This window comes from Aquarana catesbeiana, linkage group LG08 (genome assembly GCF_042186555.1).
Source record: "Aquarana catesbeiana isolate 2022-GZ linkage group LG08, ASM4218655v1, whole genome shotgun sequence".
Taxonomy (NCBI): Eukaryota; Metazoa; Chordata; class Amphibia; order Anura; family Ranidae; genus Aquarana; species Aquarana catesbeiana.
In genome coordinates this window covers 68,300,880-68,327,781 of record NC_133331.1, presented here as the reverse complement: position 1 = coordinate 68,327,781, position 26,902 = coordinate 68,300,880, and the positions used below count along the sequence as shown (strand labels likewise).

Here is a 26,902-nt window from a genome sequence, read left to right as displayed (position 1 = left end):
CACATAAGAACATCCCCCATTTCTAACAGGATACTGTTATCCAATGGGCAGCACAGGAGATTAGTGGTTAGCACTTCTGCCTTGGTCCTTGGATTGAATCCAAGCCAGGACATTATCTGCATGGAGTCTGCATGTGCTCCCTGTATTTGCGTTGGTTTCCTCTGGGTATTTTAGTTGCTACTATCTCTCTATGGATCCTCCTTTGATGTAAAATAAAGGAGCACTTACTTTTGATTCACCAGTCTTCACTAAGGCCTCCAGCTGCCGAGCTAAGTGCTGCTGTCCGGTGTTCTGCAGAGCGGCACAGAAGAAAGAGAAGGCAAGGGGACCTCTGCTTGGAAGTAAGTCCAGCAATGTGGTGTTCTGTTTAAAGCGCCTGTTGTTGGACTGTTTGGAGATCATAAATGAAAGAAGAGAAGAGAAAACTTGCATCAGTTCAAGAAATTCCAGCTGTTGGAAGATAAACTATAAGACCTCATGCACACGGATGCCAAAAATGCATTTTTTTTTACTGATCTTATGTAATAAAGAAAAAAAGGATAATGGGACATTTATAAGTAAAATGGTCAGAACCCCAGAGTGGTGAACACTCCACACAACACAGGAGTCACAAGGTGGCTATAAGGTGGCAAGCTCTGACTGGGCATTTTCAGTGAAAACCTCTAAGGGTGCATAGTTTCTAACAACTTGTGTGGTAGTGCTGCAATTTATGACTGCCTGCGCGAGATCGGGAGGTGCATGCTGGGTAGCCAGCAGCACCATATCCCGGATCTAGATAGCAGTGGGCTTCAGCTGCCCACACTGAAGATGGGAGCGCGTTGGAGGGGGACCACAAAGTAAATTCTTAGAACTAAACTACATTTACAGAACCAACGTTTTCTAGTAATACCGATTGATGTAGGATTAACTGCAAACAACATGGGGGTGTTTAAAAAGAAGAATAAAAATGCTGGAATTCCGCTATAATAAAGTCTTATTATCCTTTTTTCCCTTTCCGCATATGATTTACATGGATGTGCTGCTTGTAATTATCCACTGAAATACCAGTTTACTTACGATTTTGTTTTACTGATCTGAAAGCAGCTCCATTTAATCCAATTTGTCCTTGCACACTTTATGCATCACTTGTTTTTAAAGGAGAAGTACAGCCAAAGCTCGTTTGGCTGTACTTCTCCTGTGGATCACAGGAGTGCAGTACACTTTGCACTCCTGTGACCTGTATTTAGCAGAGAGCGGGCTGAAGCCCACTGTTGGCTGACTTCAAAGAGCCGGTCCAGCCTCGGGCAAGGTCGCGATCACGCCCAGATGGCTGGACCGGCACTCAGCTCAGCCCCTCAGCAAGCTGCTGAAAGCCTGAGCTGCCCACCCCCGCCCCCTCCACAGCCCAGCGCTCCAGTGAGCGTGGGGGGTGGGAGGCAGAGCAGAGAGGTGCTGACTGACAGTCACCAGCTCTCTGCTTGGAAAGGCCTGAGAACCGAGAGATCAGCAGTGTTTGATCGCTCAGTTCTCAGTGTTGGAGTCGGCAGGGGATCGCTGCTGCATGCACCTAGGTAAGTATGATTCTGGAAAAAACCCAAATCCCATACTTCTCTTTTAACACTGCATCTTTCTGCCAGCAAAATCCAATGTTTTTATTATTATTTAAAGTATTTGTTACCCTAAAAAAAAAAAAAAAAAAATTGGATCCTGTTCCTTTAAAGCATGTTATACAGCACAGTGCTTGTGCTGTGTAATTTGGCCCCCTGTATCACCTGAAATACCTGGCTGACATTCTTGATTCTGCCCTCCCCCAAGTAAACTGACCACGGTTTATCATGGCTGCTGAGCCCTGACACCGTGGTCAGTTTATGTGCCTTCGTCATCCGCAGCTCTCCTCTCTGCTCTCCTGTGTCCTCCTGTGTACTCCCCCCCCCCCTCCCTGCCTGTAAGTTCCATCCACTCCACGATACTCCCCTCCTGCTGTAAAAATAACAGTGTTTCCTTACTATAGTGCACTCTGTTAGATACATTAAGCTCCCCAGCGTATGTGATTTATAAAAATATGCTGCCCAATACCTTATTTAGGAGCGCCGCTCAACGCTCACGTGACTGCCCGCTGGTCTCCTCCTCTCCTCGTCCTGGCTGACATCAGCGGGGGATACCCAGCACCTCCTCTGCAGCTATCAGATCAGGGGAGGAGACCAGCAAGCAGTCACCTGAGTGCCGAGCGGCGTTCAGAAATAAGGCATTAGGCAGCGTATTTTTATAAATCATACACTGGGGAGCTTAATGTTATCTAACAAAGGGAACTTTAGAAGAAAAAAAATTGGCTTAACAACCATTTTAATTATGCCTGTGTGCACGAGCCCCAATCATTCCATACAGAATTAAAACAAAAGAAAGATCAGCCAGATGGGAGGTGAGCAGAAGTATTGGACACAGTCAGAAATGTCAGGTACCTGCAGCGTCCTGAGAGCAGCCAACACCTGAAATTTTAGCATATAGTATGCTAGAAAGCGTAAGGTAGGCCAACCATTTTTTTTTTTAATGAAAGAATGAAAATAAACGAACAAAGACCCAATTCTACCATCCACACACTTGATCGATATGGATGAGGAAATCCTTCCTGCTGAGTTATTACATTCTGACAGCAGGGAGCCTTCCCCCGCTATCAGAATACACTGATCACACACTATAGCAAGCAACACTGATCGATCAGGAAAAACCCAACAGACTGGTTCTGTACAACCAGACTGCCCATACATAGATCAAAATTTTACCAGTCTCTGCTGAATTTCAGTCAACGTATGACCGTCTCAAGTATGTAGCATCTTAATTTACAGGCTGCACTTACTTTTGTTTTGACCCTTTAAAGTGGAATTACAGGATCGATTCATTGTAACGAATCTTAAAAATGCTCCCTCCCCACTTCTAACACCAATACTAACTAGATTGTGTTAGAAAGATGCATGCAGGTACTTATTTTCAGGCCACTCAAGTCAAGTCATGAGATTGACCCCCCTTTGTCAGCTAGCAGCAGCTTCAGGGGAGAGAAGGGAGAGCTGACAACAGATGGCCCATAGTAGGCCAATGGGTGATGTCAAAGTTCAGACATTCCAGCAATTATAGGTAAGTATATACATCTTTCTAACATGGTAGTTGGTATAAGTGTTAGAAGAAGGTGGAAGCAGTTCTAAGAGTAGTTAGATCAATCCCGTGATTCTACTTTATGTTTACAAGTTCAGAAAACAGGGGTTTTAGGACTTTAAAGTGGTTCTAAAGGCTGAAGGTTCTTTACCTTCATGCATTCTATGCATAAAGGTAAAAAACCTTCCCTGTGCAGTAGCCCCCCTCCAATCCTTACCTGAGCTCCCTCTCAATCCAACGATGTGCACAAGTGCCTCGGCTCTCTGGGACTCTCCCTCCTCATTGGCTGAGATAGCAGCGGGAGTCAGTGAACCAATGAGGAGAGAGAAGGGGCAGGGCGGGGCTGAGCCACAGCTCCGTGTGTGAATGGACATGCAGAGTCACAGCTCGGGAAGGAGCCTGGTCAGGTGACCCCATAGCAAGCTACTTGCTGTGGGGACACTCAGCAAGAGGGAGGAACCAGGAGAAGAAGAGGATCGGGGCTGCTCTGTGCAAAACTGCTACACAGAGCAAGTAAGTATAACATGTTTGTTTTTTTTTAATTAGCAATTTATTATTTGCTTAGATCTTTATTTTACCCAATAAACAATTACAGCATGCTCAATTCAATAATTCAATGACACTTGATTTAAAAAAAGATGCTGGATTTTCCAGTCTATTGCTGCCTGGATGATTACTTGCAGCCTCTCTAAATTCAGCTTCCATTTCTGTTAGGACAGGAGTGCCCACTATTCAGGTTTATTTTTAGTTAAAGCAATAGTACACACCACTTGGTCACTTGTACCTGCAGGTAAGCTTATAATGAAGCTTCCCTGAAGGTACAATGACTAACTCCTAGACTTGCACCGTTTAAGAGAGATTCACAATTTCTGCAGCCGTCAACCCAGAGCTCTGTGTTGTAGTGGTGACTCCCATGTGCGGGAGGGACATCATCGCGGCTCGACCATTCAAATGGTCGAAGCCCAAGAACCTGGAAGGAAGACCAGGTGAACATGGTAGCCTTGTCAGTGGCAAAAATAAAGATACACACACTTATTATAGTTATATATAATTACCTTAAAGAGACCCTGCTATCTTGCCCATTCAGACATCACTTTACCCTGAATGGACAAGGTGACAGTGTCTCCCTTAACACCCCAAAATTAAATGCTATTCCTGGTTTCTTACCTCAATGGTCTCCTTCATAATCGGCGTTAAGACTCCGTCAGCCAGTAGGTGTTCCAATAACTCATCTGGCACCAACTCTTTAGCCAGAGACACCCTCAGTTTGGTGAGGGCATCTATGTGACGCTTTTTCATGCCACCCAACATCCTACAAGACAAAGCAAGAAAGGTAAAATAATGTAACAAGTAAGAAATGGATTTCCATCTAGTAACTGGTCAGCACATAGCTTTGTACACAGGAGGATAATAAATGGGGAAGTACAGTGATTAGTAATGAGATACATATTTTACTGTCTTTACCCTGGTCTCCATGAAATGCTCTCAGTCCAATAACTACTAAGAGATGTGACTTTATTTTCTGTTAAAAAAAAAAACAAATGTCCCAGTGCAGCTGTATCTATAATAAAAGACTATACAGAAGGGACAAGGCACTAGGGCTGAAAACAATAATCGACATAATGAGTTCAGTAAGTATGCTGTTTGGACATTATTGTGGACTTCTACCTTGACAATTTAAAGTAGAACTATAGGCAAAACTTTTTTTACGAGACTTAGAAATGAAAAGGTGAACTCTGTTCACTGGTACAATTAGGATCAGGGGCGAGGGGAGGGTGTACAGCCTTATTTCACCTTTTCAGAGTTTTCGAAAAGGTGAACTTACACTTTAAAAAAAGGTTGTAAGTCGGGATGTTGGAAATGATGTGGATATTTATTTAGGCTTTGCAAATGTGATAGATACGATCTCTCATAAAACCAATTAGAAGTCAAGGATTAGCTGCAGTTAGGCGTTAAAGCTATTTATCTGGGCAGCAAAGCTCAGCAAAAAACACTAATGCCGCGTACACACGAGCGGACTTTCCGGCATACTTGGTCCGGCGGACCAGAGTCCGCCGCACAATCCGATCGTGTGTAGACAAGCCAGAAGTCCAGGCCTCCGCTGGCAAAAGAGCGGCATGAAGACAGCGGAGGAGCCGGCAGAAGAACTGGAACACCCGGAGAAGAGGCCAGAGAGAGCGGAGAAGAACCAACCGGACGCCGGGAGAAGAGGAACCGGAGGGACCCCTGAAGTCGGAAGAAGACCCCGAAGCCGGAAGTAGACCCCCCGGAGCTGTCTAATAAATTACTTCAAAAACCTGTGTAGTGTGTTTTATTATTGACCCCTTTTCCCTAGGTAAATGGGTAGGGGTACCATGTACCCCATACTCATTCACATAGGGTGGGGGGCCCTCTTATTATAGGGGGCTCCCGGATACCAATAAGCCCCCCACCCACAGACCCCGACAACCAATGGCCAGGGTTGTCGGGAAGAGGCCCTTGTCCTCATCAACATGGGGACAAGGCGCTTTGTGGTGGGGGGCCCCGTGGGGCGCCACCTCCCCCAAAGCACCAACCCCCCCATGTTGAGGGCATGCGGCCTGGTACGGTTCAGGAGGGGGGGGGCACTCGCTCGTCCCCACCACCATTCCTGACCGGCCGGGCTGCGTGTTCGGATCAGGGTCTGGTATGGATTTTAGGGGGAACCCCACGCTTTTTTCGGCGTAGGGGGTTCCCCTTAAAAGCCATACCAGACCTAAGGGCCTGGTATGCCCCATGACGGGGCTCGCAAGGTGTCAATCTCGCCGATAAAAGCGGTGAGATTGACTTCCTTTTCTAGTCCCGTCGTACCCGAGTCACGTTCAAAATGAACGGACTTGTCCGTGTGTGGGCAAGTCCGTTCATTCTGAAAGTCCGCCGTAACTCCGGCGAAAGTCCGTCGGAAAGACGGGCGCACCTAGCCTGCCGGAAAGTCCGGTCGTGTGTAGGCAAGTCCGTCTGTTCAGAAAGTCCGGCGGTAGTCCGCCAGAAAGTCCGGCGGGAAGAATGTCGGACCAAGTCTGCCGGAAAGTCCGCTCGTGTGTACGCGGCATAACATTTGCAATTAATGTTATAAGCAGCCAAAACTACAAGATGCATTTTCCTTTTTTAAAACGTCTGTATAATTTCTTTCATATGATTGCGTGGTGAGCTCTTCCAAGATTTTCGCAGGACTTACCACAACTGTTATTTTGGTTTTGGCTGCTTTGTGTTCTTCATCTGTCCAAGTGTTCCCACAAAGACTGGGCTCGGTGCTTACATTGAAAATTAAGCTTTTTCCAATCAGACTTTTCTTGAAATTACAGCGCAATTATTCTAAATTTATTTATATATTTCTTAACTTTCTCTGTTTTATCAAACTTCACCAGGTCTGGCTGAGCACTTGTGAAACATCCATTCAGGCTATGACCGTACTTGACATCAATGTACCTCCCGCCAATTCTAACATACAGGTATCTGTGCAAACCAAAAAGTTCACATGCATTGCTATAGGAGACACTCTGCCACTAATTGCCAATCTGTTCTTTATGTTTTTTCACGCATTGTAGTGTTTTCTGCTTGTTTCCTTTCTGCAACAAAGGCTTGCACCATGCCCTACAAGTCTTCGAGAAGACCTCTCATGAGCATTAAAAAAATCAAATACAGGTCCATACATTCATGTTTAAATACCTGTTAGCATCTTTAAAGAAATTATATTTAAATGTGACTAAACGATTTTCCTTATTCCTTGCTTTCCAGCTTCTCTGCCCCTCCCATGATAGAATCCTGATTTGTTGAGCATTACCAACATTGCATTACTACAGCCATACTGTTCATTGAGCATGCCTGGGGGAGGAGGTGTATAGGATAGAGCAGGGGTCCCCAACAGCCAGTCTGTGGCTTGTTGGGGGGCCGGGCGGTGGTGGGCAGGCAGCAGGCGAGCTAGCCAGCATAACTGCACTCTGCCACCCTCCCACCACCAGAGGGCAGCCATTCCCTTTCTCCCAGCACTACTACTCTCTTCTCTCTGTGTGGTCACCTTACCTACGGAAGGGGGGGGGGGGAGCCATGCCAGCCCAGAAGTGACAGGCTGCACACGTCCCCACCCCCCAGAGGTGACAGGTTGTGGCACCCCCTCCCTCCCCCCCAGGTAACAAGGCAAGGCGCACATACAAGAGAGCTGACATGCTGTACACCACCAGGAGGTGAAAGGCTGCTCCAACACCCCCTCATCCCTCAGGTGACAGGCAGTACTCTCACAGGGGAGTTGACAGGCAGCAGACACACACCACCCCAGCCCCCCCCCCCTCCCGGGGTGACAGGCAGCCCACACACAAGGGAGATGACAGGCAGCACACACACACCACCCCAGCCCCCTAAACCCCCCCAGCCTCCCAGTCCGTGGAGGGGTTTTGGTCACTGAGGCCAGTCTCTGCTGCCGAGGTTGGGAACCGCTGGGCTATAGAACTATAGGGCTCTGCCTAGCATCCTTGGTTGCTGGGAAACGGGGCCTCTGCCACCTAGTGTAATTGGTTGCTACAATGCAGGCAGCCGGGCTGCATAGTGTCATTGGTTGTTATGGTGCAGGTGGACTCCTGTGTTCTAGGAAACAAGGACGATGTACAGCAGGGGCCACCTGTGTCCTAGCAACAAATCAAAAGACAGAGAGGGTGGAAAGGGGGGAATGACATGCCCCTCCCGCTATAAACCTACTGATGGTGCTTGGCTTGGGAAAGGGTCTGGTTCCCATGACAAGCATTGTCAATTAACACTCATAAAATATTCATCTCCTTGCTAGATGCATGGTTAGAAAGCGATGGGAAAAGGGAGAAAGGACGCTCAATAATGAGACAGGCTAGAAAGACTGGGCAAAGTGCTACATGCATTTAACAGGAACAATAAAAAAAGCGTAGTGAGACTTTGGGGTTGCTTACCTCAAACTAGAGAGTGCAAAATCTAGTGCAGCTCTGCACAGAAACCAATCAGCTTCCAGGTTTTTTTTTTTGTCAAAGTTTAATTGAACAAGCTGAAGTTAGAAGCTGATTGGCTACCATGCACAGCTGCACCAGATTTTGTGTTCTCAAGTTTTAGTAAATCTCCCCAAGTGTTATTCTTTTCCTACAGGAAATTTAAATGATTACATAAATGTACACTTGTATAGAGTTTTAGGTCTTCTGTGATGAAATCTAATATATGTATTATAGCTGGGGTGCTGAGAGGAGTTTTGAAAACCAAGGCTGTGTTCCTTCAGCAATCCAATGTATACTGCCCATCGGGGAATCACATTGCAGACACCTCTAGCATACGATGGAAACAACAGGGATCAGGAAAGATCTTCCAATCTAGATAATAGCTACCTCCTAACCATGGCTGAAAGGTGAAGGTGCCTCCTGATGTCCTACAGACATTATAACAGCGCCCACTCTGCCCAGAAATGGTCAGATCTCAAAACTTCTACAGTATATAATGACTATAGACAGCCTAAAGCAGGGGATGGCAATGACTGGCACTCCAGCTCTGGCTAAACTACTATGCCTCTGGGAGTCATTCCTGTGGATGTCAGAGTCTTGGAATGCCTCTTGGGCTTGTAGTTCCACCACACCTGGAGTGCCCATGGTTGCCCACCCCACAGCATTACATTTCTAGGTACAATTACTCTGAGGCACACTTTACAATAATAAATCAAACTGGATGCCAACTAAAAATACACAGCGAGTTAAGGTCCCCTTTAAATACTTCCACCGTATCTGAAAGCCCAGCAACACAACGCAGGTAAACTGTTCAAACTTACAGCAAGATTCCACTTGTACATGTTATAGGACAGGAGGAGGACAGAAGGAAACATGTGAAAAGATGCATACCTAGGACAGTTCCTCCATGTCTGCCTTTCAATGCAGAAGAAACATTATAAACTAAGAAAACCCTCGAAAAAGGAAAACCTTCCTGGACAAAGCAACACGATGAGCAAGAGGGAAAGCAGAACAGGAAGCGAGTAGTAAAACCAGAAACAGCACAGACATCAAGTAAAAGCAGACGGAGCAAGAAGAAAGCAAAACAATGAGGGAGGGGAAGTGTGTGTGGGTAGTGTTGATGAATTCTTAAAGGGACAGTAGAGTGTATTTTCAGCAAAAACAAGTTTGAGTAATGTTTGCTGTCCTTACCTTAAAGGCCAGATGTACCTTTAAAGTGGTTGTAAAGGCTGAAGGTGCATTCTATGTAAAATAAAGGTAAAAAAAAACCCTTCTGTGTGCTTCTCCCCCCACAGCCCCCCTAATACTCACCTGAGCCCCCTCTCAATCTAGTGATGTGATCAGGAGCCTCGGCTGTCCTGGGTTTCTCTGTCCTCATTGGCTGACAAAACAGTGGGAGCCAGCAGCTCAATCAATCACAGCCAGTGAGCCAAAGAGGAGAGAGAGTAGGGGGCAGGGCCAGGCTGCAGCTCTATGTCTTATGGACGCATATAGTGGGATTCGGGAGTGAGCAGGCACCAGTGCCCCCACAGCAAGCGGCTTGCTATTGTGGGGCACTGGTCAAAGGGGGAGGAGCCAGGAGCGCCAGCAGGGGACCCATAAAGAAGCGTATTGGGACTGCACTGTGAAAAACCATTACACAGGGCATGCAAGTATGACATGTTTGTTTATTAACATCTTCAATACCGGGCACTTTCATCCCCTTCCGGCCCAGGCCAATTTTCAGCTTGACAATTGTGTGGTCATCCAACACTGTACCCAAATAACATTTTTATCATTTTTTTGAGACAGATAGAGCTGTGGTGGTATTCAATCACTACTGGGTTTTTTGGTTTTTTTTTTTGCTAAAAAAAAATGAAAAAAAGTTGAAAGTTTTGAAAAAAATAAATAAAAGGTTTTTCTTAGAAAATGTAAAGAAGTATTTTTTCTCCTTCACTGATGTGCGCTGATGAAGCTGCACTGATGAGGAGGCACTAATATGCAACACTGATGGGCACTGATATGCAGCAATGATGAGCAGGCACTGATAGGCACTGGAAGGCAGCACTGATTGGCAACACTGCTGGGGCTGCACTGATAATCAGGACATTGATGATCAGTACCCTGATTATCTGTGCAGCTCTCCTGAGAGGAAATGCTGCTGATCATCTCTCCTCTCCTCACAGGCTGTCAGTGAGAGAAGAGGAAAGTCGATAACCGACATTTCCTTGTGTACATATGATAAGCTGTGATTGGACACAGCTGATCACATGGGTAAAGAGCCACATCATCAGCTTTTTACCGAGATCAGGGAGGCAATGTGTCCCAGCGCGCCACGGATCACTACCCCGCACGCCAAGAATGGGACAACGTCATATGACCTTGTCCCAGAACAAGAGAGCTACCCTGCTGCCATCATTTACCCATACAGCGAGCAGGAGGTGGTTTAAAAAAAAAAAAAAAGGATCCTATAATATCACTTTAAAGTCCAATGCTGGCAGGATTACAGGTTAAAGCAGACATTCTGCTTCCTCAGGAAGTCCAGCTTCCACTGTATTTCTGGAGCATTCTGGCTGTAAGTTCTGCAGGTCTCATAGACTTCACTGTTATGGTCACATCTCCGCCTTCTTCTCCTCCTCATCATTTACAAAACACGCATTTTGTGAATGGTCTGGAGGGAAGAAGGATGGTGATGTGCCTGTACCATTGGGGGTCTATGGGACTTGAAGCACTTACAACCAAAGCAGACCAGAAGTTCTGCAGGAGCTGGACTTCCTCCGCCATATAAACACATTGATTTGCAGAACTTTGCAAGTTCTTCATTAGAAAGTAGAATGATTGCCTGATTTAGGTCACTGTCTGAGTGCCGAGCGACCAGGCTTTTGTGCACATTCCTGTGCATTGCATTTTAGGGCAGCCCATAAAAGTTATTGTAAGGCCTTTTTTTATTATTAAAATAACAAATATGTTATACTTACCTGCTCTGTGTAGCGGTTTTGCATAGAGCAGCCCCGATCCTTGCTCCCAAGCTACAGTCTGTGTGTCCTTTGACACACACAGTGCAGCTTGGCCCCACCCCCTCTCCTCCCTCACAGGCTGTGATTGACAGCAGTAGTTCCTGGTTCCACCCCCCCACCAACTGCCCCCATAGCAAGCCGCTTGCTTGCTTCCTCCTGGGCCCCACTCTGTATGTCCATCAGGGCCCCATCCCCCTCACTGGCTGTGACTGACAGCAGCGGGCGCCAATCGTTTCTGTCTCTGAGCCAATGAGGAGTGAGAGAGCTTAGGCTCTTGTGCATATTGCTGGATCGTCACCAGCGCAGGCGCTCTGAAGGAGCGGCATTCCCATGCCATTTAAGAAAGCCCTGTGCCATGAACAACGATGTTATCGTGGCTCGTCCATTCAAAGGAGCGGAGCCCGCGAACCCATAAGGAAGATCGGGTAAAGATGAAAGCAATGTCAATATTGACAGTGTGCCACTGGAGGGCTTTGTTTTAAGGTTTCATATAATGAGCTAGTATGCGAATGTATACTAGCACATTATAACATTGCCTTGCAGGAGCATATTTTTTCGTTTTCTTTTTTAACGAGTTTACTACTGCTTTAACTTCAATGGGTTGCCCTATGCACGGTAAGGTGCAAAAATAGTTCAAGCACGATTTTTTAAATTGCACTGCACCAAATGCATGGCACTGCAGTCACAGGCATGAACATGTGCATGTGTTAGCTAGATGCATGGGGCCACTGCCATTAAGAAATAAAAGCCAGCATGATTTTGTGTGGTGTGAACAAGCCCCTTTTCCCTTCTTCCGGACCGCCTTTCGCATATTTACTGCGGCAAAGGCGGCCTGGCTGCGCCAAGAGATGTACCTGTACATTGCTCCGTGAGGTAGCTTCTGTGGGGCTGATTGGCCAGAGGGGTGCCAATTCAGCGAGTCCAGAAGACGCAATTTCCGCCGGCCACCCGCAATCATTTCCCAGAAAGGCAGAACGGCGATCTGCCTGTGTAAACAAGGCAGATTGCCGTTCTGTCAGGGGAGAACATGGAGATCTTGGGTTCCTGCTAAGCAGTAAGGATGGCCTCAGGTGTGTTCGCAACTCCATGGGCCTGAGCCCGCCAGGAAGCTTACACTGCACAGCGCTAATCACAGGCAGTGAGACATTTCCCGATCCGTGGCTGCACAGATCAGGAAATGTCTCAATACCTGTGATTAGCGCTGTGCAGTGTTTACGTTTCCTGGCAAACGCAGGCACGTGGAGTTGTGAACCCGCCTGAGCCCATCCTTACTAAGCAGGAACACGGATCTCTGTGTTTCTCCAGTCACACCATCCCCCACACAGTAAGAAAGCACCTCCTTAGGCACACTTAACCCTTTGATTGCCTCTGGTGTTAACCCCTTCCCTGTAATTTATACAGTGACAGTGCATTTTTTTTTAGCACTGATCAATATATTGGTGTCACTGGTCCCCAAAAAGTGTCACTTAGTGTCAGATTTGACTGCTGCAATTTCACAGTCCCACTAAAAATCGCTGATCCCCGCCATTACTAGTAAAAAATATTGAAAAAAAAATAAAAAGGTCCCTAAATCTATCCCTATCATTTGTAGATGCTATAACTTTTTTTTAAAGCCAATCAATATACACTTATTGGGATTTTTTTACCAAAAATATGTAGCAGAATACATATTGGCCTAAATTTAAGAATAAATGAGATTTTTTGCATTTTTTGGTAATTTGATCACCTCTGCAGTTTTTATTTTTATTTATGGTGCAACATAAACAAAAAAAGACAATTATGACAATTTTGAAAAAAAAAAAATATTTTTTTTTTACTTTCTGCTGTAATACATATCCGGAATAAAAAATAAATAAATGTCTTTATCAATTTAGGCCAATATGTATTCTACTACATATTTTTGTTAAAAAAATCCAAATAAGTGTATATTGATTGGTTTGCACAAAAGTTATAGCGTCTACAAAATATTGGATAGATTTATGGACTTTTTTTAAAAAATGTTTTACTTATAATGGCGGCAATCTGCGATTTTTAGCGGGACTGTGACATTGTGGCAGACAAATATGACCCCAAGTGAGACTTTCTGACGACCAGTGACATTATTATAGTGCTAAAAAAATGCACTGATCAATGTATAAATTACACTGGCAGGGAAGGGGTTAACATTAGGGGGCGATCAAGGGGTTAACTGTGTACCAGGGGTGTGTTCTAACTGTGTGGTGGGATGGGCTCACTGAGACAACACAGAGATCGCTGTTCCTGATCACTAGGAATAGCAGATCTCAATGTTGTCCCCTGTCAGAACGGGGATTTGCCTTTTTTACATTCCCCATTCTGCCTCTGTGCACCGCGATCGCGGGTGGCCAGCACCCACTGTATCTCATGCACAGACCCCGATGTACAGGTATATCGGTTTGCGCAGCCGGGCCGCAATATATATGTGGAAAGGCTGTCGGCAAGTGGTTAAAGTGGAAGTTCACCCTAAAACTAAAATCTGTAAATCTACTTGCATCCAATATCTAATGCCCTGTACACACGACCGGTTTTGCCGTCAGAATCAACTCTAAAGGTTTTTACGACAGAGTTCAGACAGAATTCCGCTCAAGCTGTCATGCATACACACAGTCACACCAAATTCCGACCGTCCAGAAAGCGGTGACGTACAACACATACTAGAAAACGGAAGTTCAATAGCCAGTAGCCAATAGCTTCCATCTCGTACTTGCTTCAGAGCATGCGTCGTTTTTGGTGCGTCGGAACAGAATACAGATGGGCGGTTTGTCTGATAGTAATTTGTTCCGTTGGAAAAATATAGAACATGTTCTCTATCTAAGTCTGTCTGAATTTTCAACAGAAAAAGTCTGATGGGGCATACAAACGGTCGGAATATACGATGAAAAGCTCACATCAGACTCTTTCTGTTGGAAATTCCGCTCGTGTGTACGCGGCATTACACTAACCTATCTAGCCCTGTAAAGAAGAAATCGCTATACATACCTTTTTGAAGCCGCTCCGGTTCAGGCTCCAGCGGTGGAAGCTCTGCAGAGGAGACAGCCGGCTGTGAAATGAATGGGAAGTGACGTCACCCATAGAGTTAAGGCACGTACACACTATAAGAAAATCGGACGAACATGTTCGTCCAAAGAATTTTCGTACGATTTCCATATAGTGTGTACACAACTTTCGACAGCCCATTCCGACTTTTCGTACGAGAATTCCCAAAAGGACAAACTCCAAAATCTTTCTTGTACGGGAACAGAACGAACGATTTTTGTTTAATGTGTACCGTTTTCGTATGTAGAAAAATCAGAAAAGAAAGACTGCACAAGATCAGAAACAATAAAGAACAAAAAATGCCGTACGAATTTTCGCTCATCGGGTCTGATTTGCTGTGAAACAAGGAAAATCGGATGATTGTTCACCCGATTTTCTTATAGTGTGTACCCCACATTACTATGGGGCTTCGGCCGTCGGCTGCCTCCTCTGCACACTCCTACACAGAGCTTCTGCCACTGACAGCTCAGCGCGGGACTGGACCGCAGCGGCTTCAGAAAAGGTATGTATGGCAATATCTTCTTTACAGGGCTGAATAGGTTAGTCTTTGGATGCAAGTAGATTTAGAGATTGTAGTTTTAGTACTAGTTCACACCAGACGCAGTTCCGTGCGCTTTTTTTCTGCACTAAAAATGCATGCACAGTGTTTTCCATGTATTCCAATGGCTCTAGTTCACACCATGCAGTCAGTTTCCGCTGCAGAAACTGACCGGAAACTGACTGCATGGTGTGAACTAGAGCCATTGGAATACATGGAAAACACTGTGCATGCATTTTGTGCAGAAAAAAAAGCACACGGAACTGAACAGAACTGCGTCTGGTGTGAACTGGCCCTTAGGGTGAACTTCCGCTTTAAGCGTTTTTTTAAAGGGGTTGTAAACCCTCGTTTTTTGTTTTTTTTTTAAATAAAAACAACAAATATGCCTATACTTACCTGCTCTGTGCAATCGTTTTGCACAAAGAAGCCCTGATTCTCTTCTTTTAGGGTGCCACGCCGGCGCTCCAGGTCTCTCCTCTTCATTGGATGCCCCCCACGGAAAGCCACTTTCTCTGGGGACACCCGTGCAGGCTCACTTCCAAGTACCGCTGCTGCGTCCATTGACACCGACAGCGGGACTCGGTCCGGCCCCCCGAGTCACTGGACTTGACTGACAGCAGCGGGAGCCAATGGGCTCCCGCTGCTATCAATCTGTCCAATGAGGAAAGAGACAGCGGCTTCAGCCGCTGTGCTCACGCACATCGCTGGATCGGATCGGGCTCAGGTAAGAAAAGGGGGGGGGGTCCTGGGGGGAGCTGCAGCACAGAAGGTTTTTCGCCTTAATGCATAGAATGTGTTGCGTTGCTTTGAAGCTCTTCTGCTGAAGCTTCACATTACTAAGTATGAATGGGGCCCAAAAGATACTTCTCTATTCCATCTCCATCCCTCCTCAATTACCCTGCACTGGCAACCCAACACCATAGCATCCCTGTATCAGAGCTGTGCAATGTTTACCCCACCCTGGGGCCTTGAGCAGCTTCAGTGTCCCATTACAGCCCCATACAAGCCTATGAAGGCTCACTTTGCAAGTGCGGCTAGTGAACAAAGTATTGTTACTATTGGGTAGGTACTAGAAGCTGAGGTGGAGTTGTCAGTGCAGGTTAGTTCAGAAGAGGTGGGGGTGTCCTTTCAATTATTTTTATGTCAGTTTACTATTTTCCATAAGGTATTGTTGCAATGAATATGTAAATTAGCCACCAGAATGAGGAGAGATCAAACAATAGAATCACTCAGCTTCCCCACTGAACAGCTGTCGAGCGATCAGTCACATAGGGAGTACCTTGTGTTCAGCGGCTCACACAACCCACACTCTTGCAGTATGATAACTATCATTACAATACAACCATTGTGTAGAACAGCAAAACGAAACACAAAGCATGTTTATGTAATGAGCTGATACGGCTGCACATATTTACATACAGAATGGCAAACCATATTTTAAAAATGGGGTTTCTTTTGCGTGTATAAGAAAAAAGATGAAACGCTATATACATTTTTAAAAGCGATTGTAAAGGCATATCATTTTTAAAATAACAAAGATGTTATACTTACCGGCTCTGTGTAATGGTTTTGCACAGAGCAGCCCTCTTCTTGGGTCCCCTGCTGGTGTTCCAGGCTCCTCCCGCCACACCCAATACCCCCATAGCAAGCCCCTTTCTACGGGGGGGCACTCGTGTGTGCTCACTTCATAAAACACACAGGGCATGGCTCAGCCCCACCTCATTGGCTGTGATTGACAGCAGCAGGAGCCGATGGCTCCTGCTGCTGTCCTTGAGAGAGTCTCTGCTCTGCGTATATTGATTGGTTTGCGCAAAAAGTTATAGCATCTACAAAATAGGGAATAGATTTATGGCATTTTTATTATTAATACTATTTTTTTACTAGTAATGGTGGCGATCTGCGATTTTTAGCGGGACTGTGACATTGTGGAAGACAGATCGGACACTTTTGACACTTTTTTCGGACCAGTGACATTTATACAGCGATCAGTGCTATAAAAATGCACTGATTACTGTATAAATGACACTGGCAGAGAAGGGGTTAACACTAGGGGGCGATCAAGGGGTTAAATGTGTTCCCTGGGAGATGTTTCTAACTGTGGAGGGGAGTGTTACACTGGAGGAAAAGAAAGATTGTGATTCAGCTTAGCTGAAACCAGGGTGTATTTGATTTAAGTTAAGTTGATTTAAATCATGAATTAGCGGCCACCAGTCATACCCACCTGGGGGACAGCAGCAGCCAGCTATAACTACAGGGATCCTGAGGAAGAAGTGAAGATTGAGCTCAGTTGAGATGCAGGTAAACCACAGTGCATCCGTGTGAAAGCAGTCTTAGGCCCCTTTCACACAATCGGTCCGATCGGGTCTGCCTGTCCCTTTTTCAGGTGGACCCAATCGGACCCTCCATTTACCTCTATAGAGTGGCAGATGTAAACAGACTTGTGTCCATTTAAACTCGCCTATCTCCAACCTGATCCACTTAAAAAAACAGAAGTGGATCCATCCCCTCCTGTCTGGGCAGATCGGATCAGAGGGCCCACAGAGTAGAGCGGGCTGTGTCTGTGTTTGCTCTGCATACGCAAATTGGACACGGACATGTCATCTGTCCACTCCACTCATTGTGGCCCATGACCGGTTACAAAGTCACTAATGTGGCCCTCACTCCTCAAAAGGTTGGGTACCCCTGCTCTAAAGCCTGGTGCCCAACATGCAGCCCAATAACTCTCTCTGTGTGCCACGCCACCTCTTGGGTCCGTCACCAGTCGGGCACCTTACAGAGGAACAGTGATGCCAGGTGCTGGGATTTGCTCCACGTTCCCAACCTGGCACTGAAAAGAAGCGCATACAGTGTGATCTCCACCCAATAGAAGTAGTCCTGGCCAGACTTCAGCAGGAAACAAAAGCAGCATGGAAACAGGTGATCAGGTAAGCAGAAGATTTGTGCCAATGCTGAATTGTTGGATTATCTGAAGCACAACTGAAGCTGCATTGTAGTTATCATGTGACGTATTCACCATCCACACTGCTTGACACATACAAATACAAGCCAAAAGAGCTGATTTACAAATCATTGGGTATTTGGGGCTTTTCATTGTGACTTGTATAGGAGCATCTTGTGATCTTGACTATAATATGATCTTTAAAGCTAATATTAAAAGTTTATATTAAAGGAAACATGTCATGAGAAAAATATAGCCTTTCATTGCAGACCTTTCCTTCTCAAGATGCTACTGGGGGTTATTACTTGGAGCACTGTATTCCTTGACTGTTTCTTTATTGTATCTATAGATTTTGTGCACCCTTTTCTTCTCCCCTGAAGAAGGAATATACAAAACATTTTCCGAAACGCGTTGGGTTCGAGTTCAGCTGTGAACACCTTGAAGTCTGTTGGGCCATTGTTCCATCCTGGCCATTTCGGTGCTCTAGCTCACCTTACGAATTGGGTGCTTGTTTTGTTATTTTATCATCATGATATGCTCTTATGTATTTTATTGTCCCCTCTTGGGAAATACTTTTATATTATGTGACGAATAAACTTTGTTATATTTTATACCTTGTATTACTTTTTCACACTCCCCTAACCTGCCTATAAAGTCCACGCTGGGGCAATTTCTTTCTTAATTGCATTTGAGATGTTGGCAGTTGTCTTGGGGTTTCTACAGTGGTTCATTAGCTCCTCCCCCTTCTTACTGGGAGCACTGACACCGATGCTGGGGGTTATTACTGGGAGCACTGACACAGATGCTGGGGGTTATTACTGTGAGCACTGACACAGATGCTGGGGGTTATTACTGGGAGCACTGACACCGATGCTGGGGGTTATTACTGGGAGCACTGACACAGATGCTGGGGGTTATTACTGGGAGCACTGACACAGATGCTGGGGGTTATCACTGGGAGCACTGACACAGATGCTGGGGGTTATCACTGGGAGCACTGACACAGATGCTGGGGGTTATTACTGGGAGCACTGACACAGATGCTGGAGGTTATTACTGGGAGCACTGACACAGATGCTGGGGGTTATTACTGGGAGCACTGACACAGATGCTGGAGATTATTACTGGGAGCACTGACACAGATGCTGGGGGTTATTACTGGGAGCACTGACACAGATGCTGGGGGTTATTACTGGGAGTACTGACACAGATGCTGGGGGTTATTACTGGGAGCACTGACACTGAGGGTTATTACTGGGAGCACTGACACTGAGGGTTATTACTGGGAGCACTGACACAGATGCTGGAGATTATTACTGGGAGCACTGATACCGATGCTGGAGATTATTACTGGGAGCACAGCCACAGACACAGATGCTGGGGGTTATTACTGAAGCAACTGGCACATGATGGGGCTTAGTACTGTGGTCACTGAAACAAATGCTGGAGGTTATTATTGTGTCCACTGACACCAGTGCTGGGGGTTATTACCGCATCCAATGCAGGGAGTTGCTATTACCAACACTCATACCAATGATGAGGCTTATTTACCTCCAACTCTCTTAAACGTGCAATTAGGTAAAATTACAGCACAATCACAATTTCCAAGCATTGAGGTGGATTACAGCCCATTCATTGTGAACAACAGCTTATAAATACCTGCTGGTTGTTTATATTAGAGAGCTGGAAGCCTGTCAAGATTTGCATGCATCAGAAAGTAATAGGCCTCATGCATATGACTGAGGAGAGCTGGGAGGAGTTTATTTATACATGGTTTGTGGGTGGCACGGCCGAAAAGTTTACGCAATTCAAATTCATTCACCAGTTACCCCACACTCCTAACTCCAATGCATGAGGCACTATTCCTCCCACTGACTCCAATGATGGGGCACTATTCTTCCCACAGATACCAATGATGGGGCACTATTCTTCCCACTGATAACAATGATGGGGCACTATTCCTCTCACTGACACCAATGATGGGGCATTATTCCTCCCACTGACACCAATAATGGGGCACTATTTTTCCCACTGATACCAATGATGGGGCGCTATTCCTCTCACTGACACCAATGATGGGGCACTATTCCTCTCACTGATACCAATGATGGGGCACTATTCCTCCCACTGACACCAATGATGGGGCACTATATCTCCCATTGACACAAATGATGGGGCACTATTCCTCCCATTGACACAAATGATGGGGCACTATTCCTCCCATTGACACAAATGATGGGACACTATTCCTCCCATGGGCACCAATGATGGGGCACTATTCCTCCCACGGGCACCAATGATGGGGCACTATTCCTCCCACGGGCACCAATGATGGGGCACTATTCCTCCCACTGACACCAATGATGGGGCACTATTCCTCCTACTGAAGTAGCGCAATTTCAAAGCCGCACCAGTGTGAATAGGGGCTTACTTGTATATAATGTTTACCTAGAAAAGAGATTTTGCTGAATCTTGCAGAACAACAGCAGAGTGCAAACGTGGGAAATACTTTTTATGGCATTCCCTATGTTTTCATTCCTATTTCTAATACTATTCCTTGTAATCTGCAAACCAGAAGTAAATGCTGCACACAAATATAAGCAATGTTTGCAAGATAGGTAAGAATCCAAGGCGGAGATGAATGTCATATAAATAGAACCTAAGTGCAAGTTTAAAAATCAAAATTTTTCTCTTTTGCCCTTTAAGGCAGAAAACTGCAAACATGTGCAAAAGTGCGTCTAAACACAACCCAGGCGTGTTCATCCCCAGGCCGAGCTCCAGCTGGCCGAAAATCTCCTTTGTTGTGTGAAACTGTAACAGATTTTCAGCAAGTTCACATGTGACTCTTACTATAACATCTGCCTGCCTGCTTGTAACACTAATACTGATCTAATATGTTATGTTATACTCATTATCTAATGATTTCTAGATTATCCACTTCACCTCCAGAAGATTTAACCCCCTTCCTGACCAGGCCATTTTTTGCAATACAGCACTGCGTTACTTTATTTGACATGGGACGCTGTATCCAAATAAAATTGATGTAATTTTTTCCCACAAATAGAGCTTTCTTTTGGTGGTATTTGATCACTTCTGCGGGTTTTATTTTTTGCGTTATAAACAAAAAAAAGACCAACAATTAATAAAAAAAAAAAAAAAAAACAATATTTTTTTACTTTCTGCTATAAAACACATCCAATAAAAAAAATGTAAACATTTCTTCATAAATTTTGGCCAATATGTATTCTGCTACATATTTTTGATTAAAAAATCCCAATAAGTGTATATTGATTGGTTTGCGCAAAAGTTATAGTGTCTACAAACTATGGGATGTATTTATGTTTTTTTTTATGTACAGTGGCTTGCAAAAGTATTCACCCCCCCCCCCCACTCCCCTTCGCGATTTACCTATTTTGTTACATTACAGACCTTAGTTCAATATTTTTTTAATCTGAATTATATGTGAAGATCAGAACACAATAGTCTAAGTTGGTGAAGTAAAATTAGAAAAGTATATACATAAAACTATTTTTCAGAAATAAAAAACTGATAATTGGCATGTGCGTATGTATTCACCCCCTTTGTTATGAAGCCCATAAAAAGCTCTGGTGCAACCAATTACCTTCAGAAGTCACATAATTAGGGAAATGATGTCCACCTGTGTGCAATCTAAGTGTCACATGATCTGTCATTATATATACACACCTTTTTGAAAGGCCCCAGAGGCTGCAACACCTAACCAAACACAGCCATAAAGACCAAGGAACTCTCCAAACAAGTAAGGGACAATGTTGTTGAGAAGTACAAGTCAGGGTTAGGTTATAAAAAAAATATCCAAATCTTTGATGATCCCTAGGAGCACCATCAAATCTATCATAACCAAATGGAAAGAACATGGCACAACAGCAAACCTGCCAAGAGACGGCCGCACACCAAAACCCACAGACCGGGCAAGGAGGGCATTAATCAGAGAGGCAGCACAGAGACCTAAGGTAACCCTGGAGGAGCTGCAGAGTTCCACAGCAGAGACTGGAGTTTCTGTACATAGGACGACAATAAGCCGTACGCTCCATAGAGTTGGGCTTTATGGCAGAGTGGCCAGAAGAAAGCCATTACTTTCAGCAAAAAACAAAAATGGCACATTTTGAGTTTGCGAAAAGGCATGTGGGAGACTCCCAAAATGTATGGAGGAAGGTGCTCTGGTCTGATGAGACTAAAATTGAACTTTTTGGCCATCAAAGAAAACGCTATGTCTGGTGCAAACCCAACACATCACATCACCGAAAGAACAAAAACAGCAGTCGGGACTGGGAAACTGGTCAGAGTTGAGGGAAAGATGGATGGTGCTAAATACAGGGATATTCTTGAGCAAAACCTGTACCACTCTGTGGGGTTGATTTACTAAAGGGAAAAAGACTGTGAACTTTCCAAAGTGCAGTTGCTCCAGAGCTTAGTAAATGAGCAGAAACTCTGCTGACTGCCATCATCCAATCATGTGCAAGCAAAAATGCATTTTTTTTTATTTTCCTTGGTTATGATTGGGTACTCTTTGCAAAGTGAAGCCTTACCTCATTTACTATGCTCTGCAGTAACTGCACTCGCAGAGGGCAACTGCACTTTGCAAAGTGCACAGCCTATTTGCCTTTAGTAAATCAACCCGTGTGTGATTTGAGGCTAGGACGGAGGTTCACCTTCCAGCAGGACAATGACCCCAAACACATTGTTAAAGCAACACTTGAGAGATTTAAGGGGAAACATGTAAATGTATTGGAATAGCCTAGTCAAAGCCCAGACCTCAATCCAATAGAAAATATGTGGTCAGACGTAAAGATTGCTGTTCACAAGCGCAAACCATCCAACTTGAAGGAGCTGGAGCAGTTTTACAAGGAGGAATGGGCAAAAATCCCAGTGGTAAGATGTGGCAAGCTCATAGAGACTTATCCAAAGCGACTTGGAGCTGTGATAGCTGCAAAAGGTGGCTCTACAAAGTATTCACTTTAGGGGGGTGAATAGTTATGCACATTGACTTTTTCTGTTTTGTCCTATTTGTTGTTTGCTTCACAATAAAAAAAATCTTCAAAGTTGTGAGCATGTTCTGTAAATTAAATGATGCAAATCTGCAAACAATGCATGTTAATTCCAGGTTGTGAGGCAACAAAACACGAAAAAGGCCAAGGGGGTGAATACTTTTGCAAGGCATTGTATTTATTTTTTACTAATAATGGTGGTAATCAGCGACTTAAAGTGGGACTGCGATATTGCAAGGACATTAACTGATAACTTTTGGGGACAAGTGACACTAATGCAGTGATCAGTGCTAAAAAATATGCACTGTCACTGTACTAATGACACTAGCTGGAAAGGGATTAACATCAGGGGCGATCAAAGGGTTAAATGTGCTCCTAGCTTGGGTTTTACTAAACTGTGGGAGGTGCTTGTACTAAGGGTAGGCATGAATCCATGTCCCTGCTTTGCAAGAACATAGGATCAATGCTTCTCCCGTTGACAGAAACACAATCTGCCTTGTTTACAGTACATGCACCCATTCTGCCTATGTAACAATCAGCAGGTTCCCGCTGATCGGCTCCCACTGTGAAAAATCACAGCGAGAGCAGCCCGCAGGCGGTGTGCCCCCCAACCCGGAAGTGCTGAATCACATACTAGGTACATGATCCAGAGCAGGAGAGCCTCCTTGTTGTACCTCTTGCTACTCTATGGCTAGAGGTCACTGAAACCTCAATGTTCAAATCAAATTCAACATTAGTATTTAATTGTTACAGAAGATGTTCACGTCACAACGCGGTGTGGGAGGGTGCATTTCCTGCAACATGCACAGGTGTCTATAATTGGTAATGGCACCTCAAACAAGTGCAGTGCATTTGCAGACACCAAAGCGCATGATACCGCAGTACCATGCAGTCTGGAGCAGAGCGATTTGTAAAAGTAGTGCCTGTAATACTTTTTGTGCGTTCTTGTGCAATTTCAGCCCACTGAAATTAGCTGTGCACGGCTGCATCCATTATCCACTCTTTTCCTCTTTACACAACACTTGACCAGCACTGGGAGCCATTGGCTCTTGCTGCTGTCAATCAGATGCAGTGAGGAGAAAGTGGGGGGGGGGGGGGGGTTGCAGGCAGGCCTAAGGGCTCGGTTCACATATGTCTGGCCATGGTTTCCCTAAGTTTTTTTAAAAGGAGTCCGGTGCAGTATTGTTCATGTGTGATTTAGGTGTGAATTGAAATAGCACCCGAGACAGACTGAAGAACACACAGGACTCTCTTTAACAATGGACCACAGATATGTAAACCGACTCCATAGAGAAGGCTGACAGCTTACATGACATGCAAATGGGATGCGGTTCAAAACGCATTCCCATATATGTGAACTAGAGCTGCACAATTAATCATTTAAAAATCGTGATCTCGATTCACCTCCCCTGACGATCTCTCCTGCAGATTTTGCCGATTCTTTCATATAAACAAGTGGAGAGATTATCTGCTCACTCAGCAGTCAAAAGAAAGCATCCAGGCAGTCTGCCAAGTCTTTAACTTGAAACATTGTAACTAAGCTTCCTTCTTAGATCAAAGTGATAGAATTTCTGTGTAAGGGCCCTTTCACACTGGGGCGGGGGCGGCGTCAACGGTAAAGCGCTGCTATTGTAAACGGCGCTTTACCGTCAGTATTTGGCCACTAGCGGGGCGGCTTTACCCCCCGCTAGCGGCCGAAAAAGGGTTAAAAACTTTGCCTGCGGTATAGCCGCGCTGTCCCATTGATTTCAATGGGCAGGAGCGGTGAAGGAGCGGTATACACAGCTCTCCTTCACCGCTCTGAAGATGCTTCTAGCAGGAATTTTTTTCCCGTCCCGCCAGCGCACCGCTCCAGTGTGAAAGCCCTCGGGGCTTTCACATTGGAGACAAAGCAGCGGCACTTTCGGGTCGGTTTGCAGGCGCTATTATTAGCCAAATATCGCCTGCAAACCACCCCAGTGTGAAAGGGCCCTAAATAAATAATTGGCAGTCTGTCAAGTTTTCAAGTTTAAATGCAGGAAGTTTAACCACTTAAGGCCCCTTTCACACGAGGCGGACTCCGTTTCTATGGAGCCTGCCTCGGTCCGCCGGCTCAGCGGGAGATCTGTCCGTTGATCTCTGCTGAGCCGGCGGATGACAGGTCCCTCTCTGCTCACTGAGCGGGGAGGGGCTTGTCAGGCGCCGCTGCCGCCTATGGAGGGATCGGATGAAAACGGACAGCATGTCCATTTTCATCAGATCTCACCCGATCCGATCCACCAGCGACGGATCTGGACGTAGGGCCATCCGTCTGCTTTCAGCGGATCGGACCGGGTCGGATGTCAGCAGACATGTCTTCGTTGACATCCGACGCTCCATAGGCTAACATGGAGCGCCCCTTCAGGTCCGCCGTCAAAACTGACAGGCAGACCTGAACGGTCCGATCATGTGAAAGGAGGCTAAGTCTAAATCTTTTTCTGACACTTCTTAAGTTAAAATCAATATTTGTTTCTAGAAAATTACTTGGAACCCCCAAACATTACATATATTTTAGGAGAGACCCTAGAGAATAAAATGCCAATTGCTGCAATATATTATGTCACACTGTATTTGCCCAGCGGTCTTTCAAATGCAATTTTTTGGGAAAAAATACACTTCAATGAATAAAAAAAAAAAAAAAAAAAAAAAAAAAACCGTAAAGTTAGCCCAATTTATTTTGTTTTAATGCGAAAGATGATTTTACGCCGTGAGAATCGTGATCTATCGTCTAAGCAAAAAAATTGTGATTCTCATTTTAGCCAGAACCGTGCTTTGTGAACTCAACTTTTTATTTAGTTTTGGATGGAGTGGAAAGGGGTTAGAACCCCTGTCAGTTGTTATTGCTGTCTGTGCCCCCTTTAGGGAGACTCACCCTCTCTGTTTGTCCCATTATCTTCAAAAGTAAAAGAAAATCCAAAATTTTGGGTTGTCCCCATGAAAGGTAATAGAGGGGAAATCTTCCAATGGGGACACTAGTTCTGGGGATCTCGGAGGACATTTATTTGCAGGGATTTCCTCTCACTTCCTGTTTGGTTATGGGACAGGAAGTGAATGGAAATCTCCCAGATGGCAAAACAAAATCTGACGGGGGTTATAACCCTCCCTTACTCTATCCAAAATGAGTTCTGCCTATAGTTTTACTTTAATTGCACCCCAAATGCATCTCATAAACACAGTGGGTTTGCAGCCAGCAATGCGCCCGGTAACGCATGGTTTGGTGCGATTCGTAAAAGTGGTGCTTGCCGTACTTTTTGCACCTTCCTGTGCATTCAGTAGCCCGGTGAAATGAATGGGATGCCAGAGCCAGAGGACATGGGGCGCAGTGTGAACCGGCTCTAAGGGATCATTAATATTGAAGACAGCTCACTGGAGATAATGGGGCGGCTAACACTCTCTGAGTAATGCATAAGCATGCATGGCGGAGTGCTACAATACAGGTGCACTGGGGGGGAGGGGGGGGGAGTATTTGTAATGGACACAGTGAGTAGTGAGTACCCTGTGTATATCCAATATGGCTGACACTGCACACAGACTCCTCAAAGGAAAGCAGATTGTACAATCAGATATATGCAGCTTCCTGCAAATTATGGGATGACATCTCCAATGTACCAAACTTGAACAACCAATCACAGCCATGCTGACACTGGAAAACTAGCAGCCGTTGCCAAAGGCAACACGTGTCCTAGCTGCAATAACCATTCATCAACCCGCGCATGCGCAGTCCACCCGTCCCATTCACACCCGAGTGACGTCACGCTCACCTGGCGAGCTAGTGAAGGCAGTGATGAAGCCCGGCCCACTCCGGTCACGTGGTGTCATCAACCAAAATAATTTCCGACGGGCTTAGCTGGGGCGCCGGGAAAGACGTACACACCTCCTGGCTGTAGATGGCGCCCACCTTCTAGGTGGCCCCGGGTAACCCTTGGCTCCACCTACGTGCGGGCGCGCACGGTGTACCACAGACCCGCGGGATCCCTCGGTGCGCCCTCGCAAGCGCCTGCGCACTCTGCCCGAGCTCCGCCCCTCCGCCAGACAACAAAGAGGTGATGGCAGTCGGGGATTCACAGGCTCAGCGCTGATTGGCCCGGACTCGTTCTTCCCGCGCTTTTCGTACTGAGATGAAGGAGGAAGTTTGCCGACTGTCATGGCGACTTGTCCTCCTCAGTACAGACAGACACGGTGTGTGGTGACCCATGCACTTCAATTGACAGTAAAACGACCGATGTACAAGTGATAAA

The 26,902-nt window shown here is 45.6% G+C and overlaps 1 protein-coding gene across 2 annotated transcripts in view; it reads right to left on the bottom strand.

The window, feature by feature from the left end:
- CASP2 (caspase 2) overlaps nt 1–26,688 on the bottom strand; it is an 82,537-nt gene extending 55,849 nt beyond the window's left edge. The window contains exons 1-3 of one of the 2 annotated variants that reach the window (XM_073595937.1): nt 26,426–26,688; nt 4,294–4,438; nt 229–387 (exon numbers count right to left, since the gene is read on the bottom strand). In XM_073595937.1, the coding sequence (XP_073452038.1) occupies nt 229–387; nt 4,294–4,437 (303 nt within the window). In that variant the 5' untranslated portion in view covers nt 4,438; nt 26,426–26,688. Of the gene's footprint in view, nt 1–228; nt 388–4,293; nt 4,439–8,984; nt 9,160–26,425 lie in introns of those variants that run through there. The other variant, XM_073595938.1, reaches the window with a different exon arrangement.
- Between the last annotated feature and the right edge of the window lie 214 nt (nt 26,689–26,902).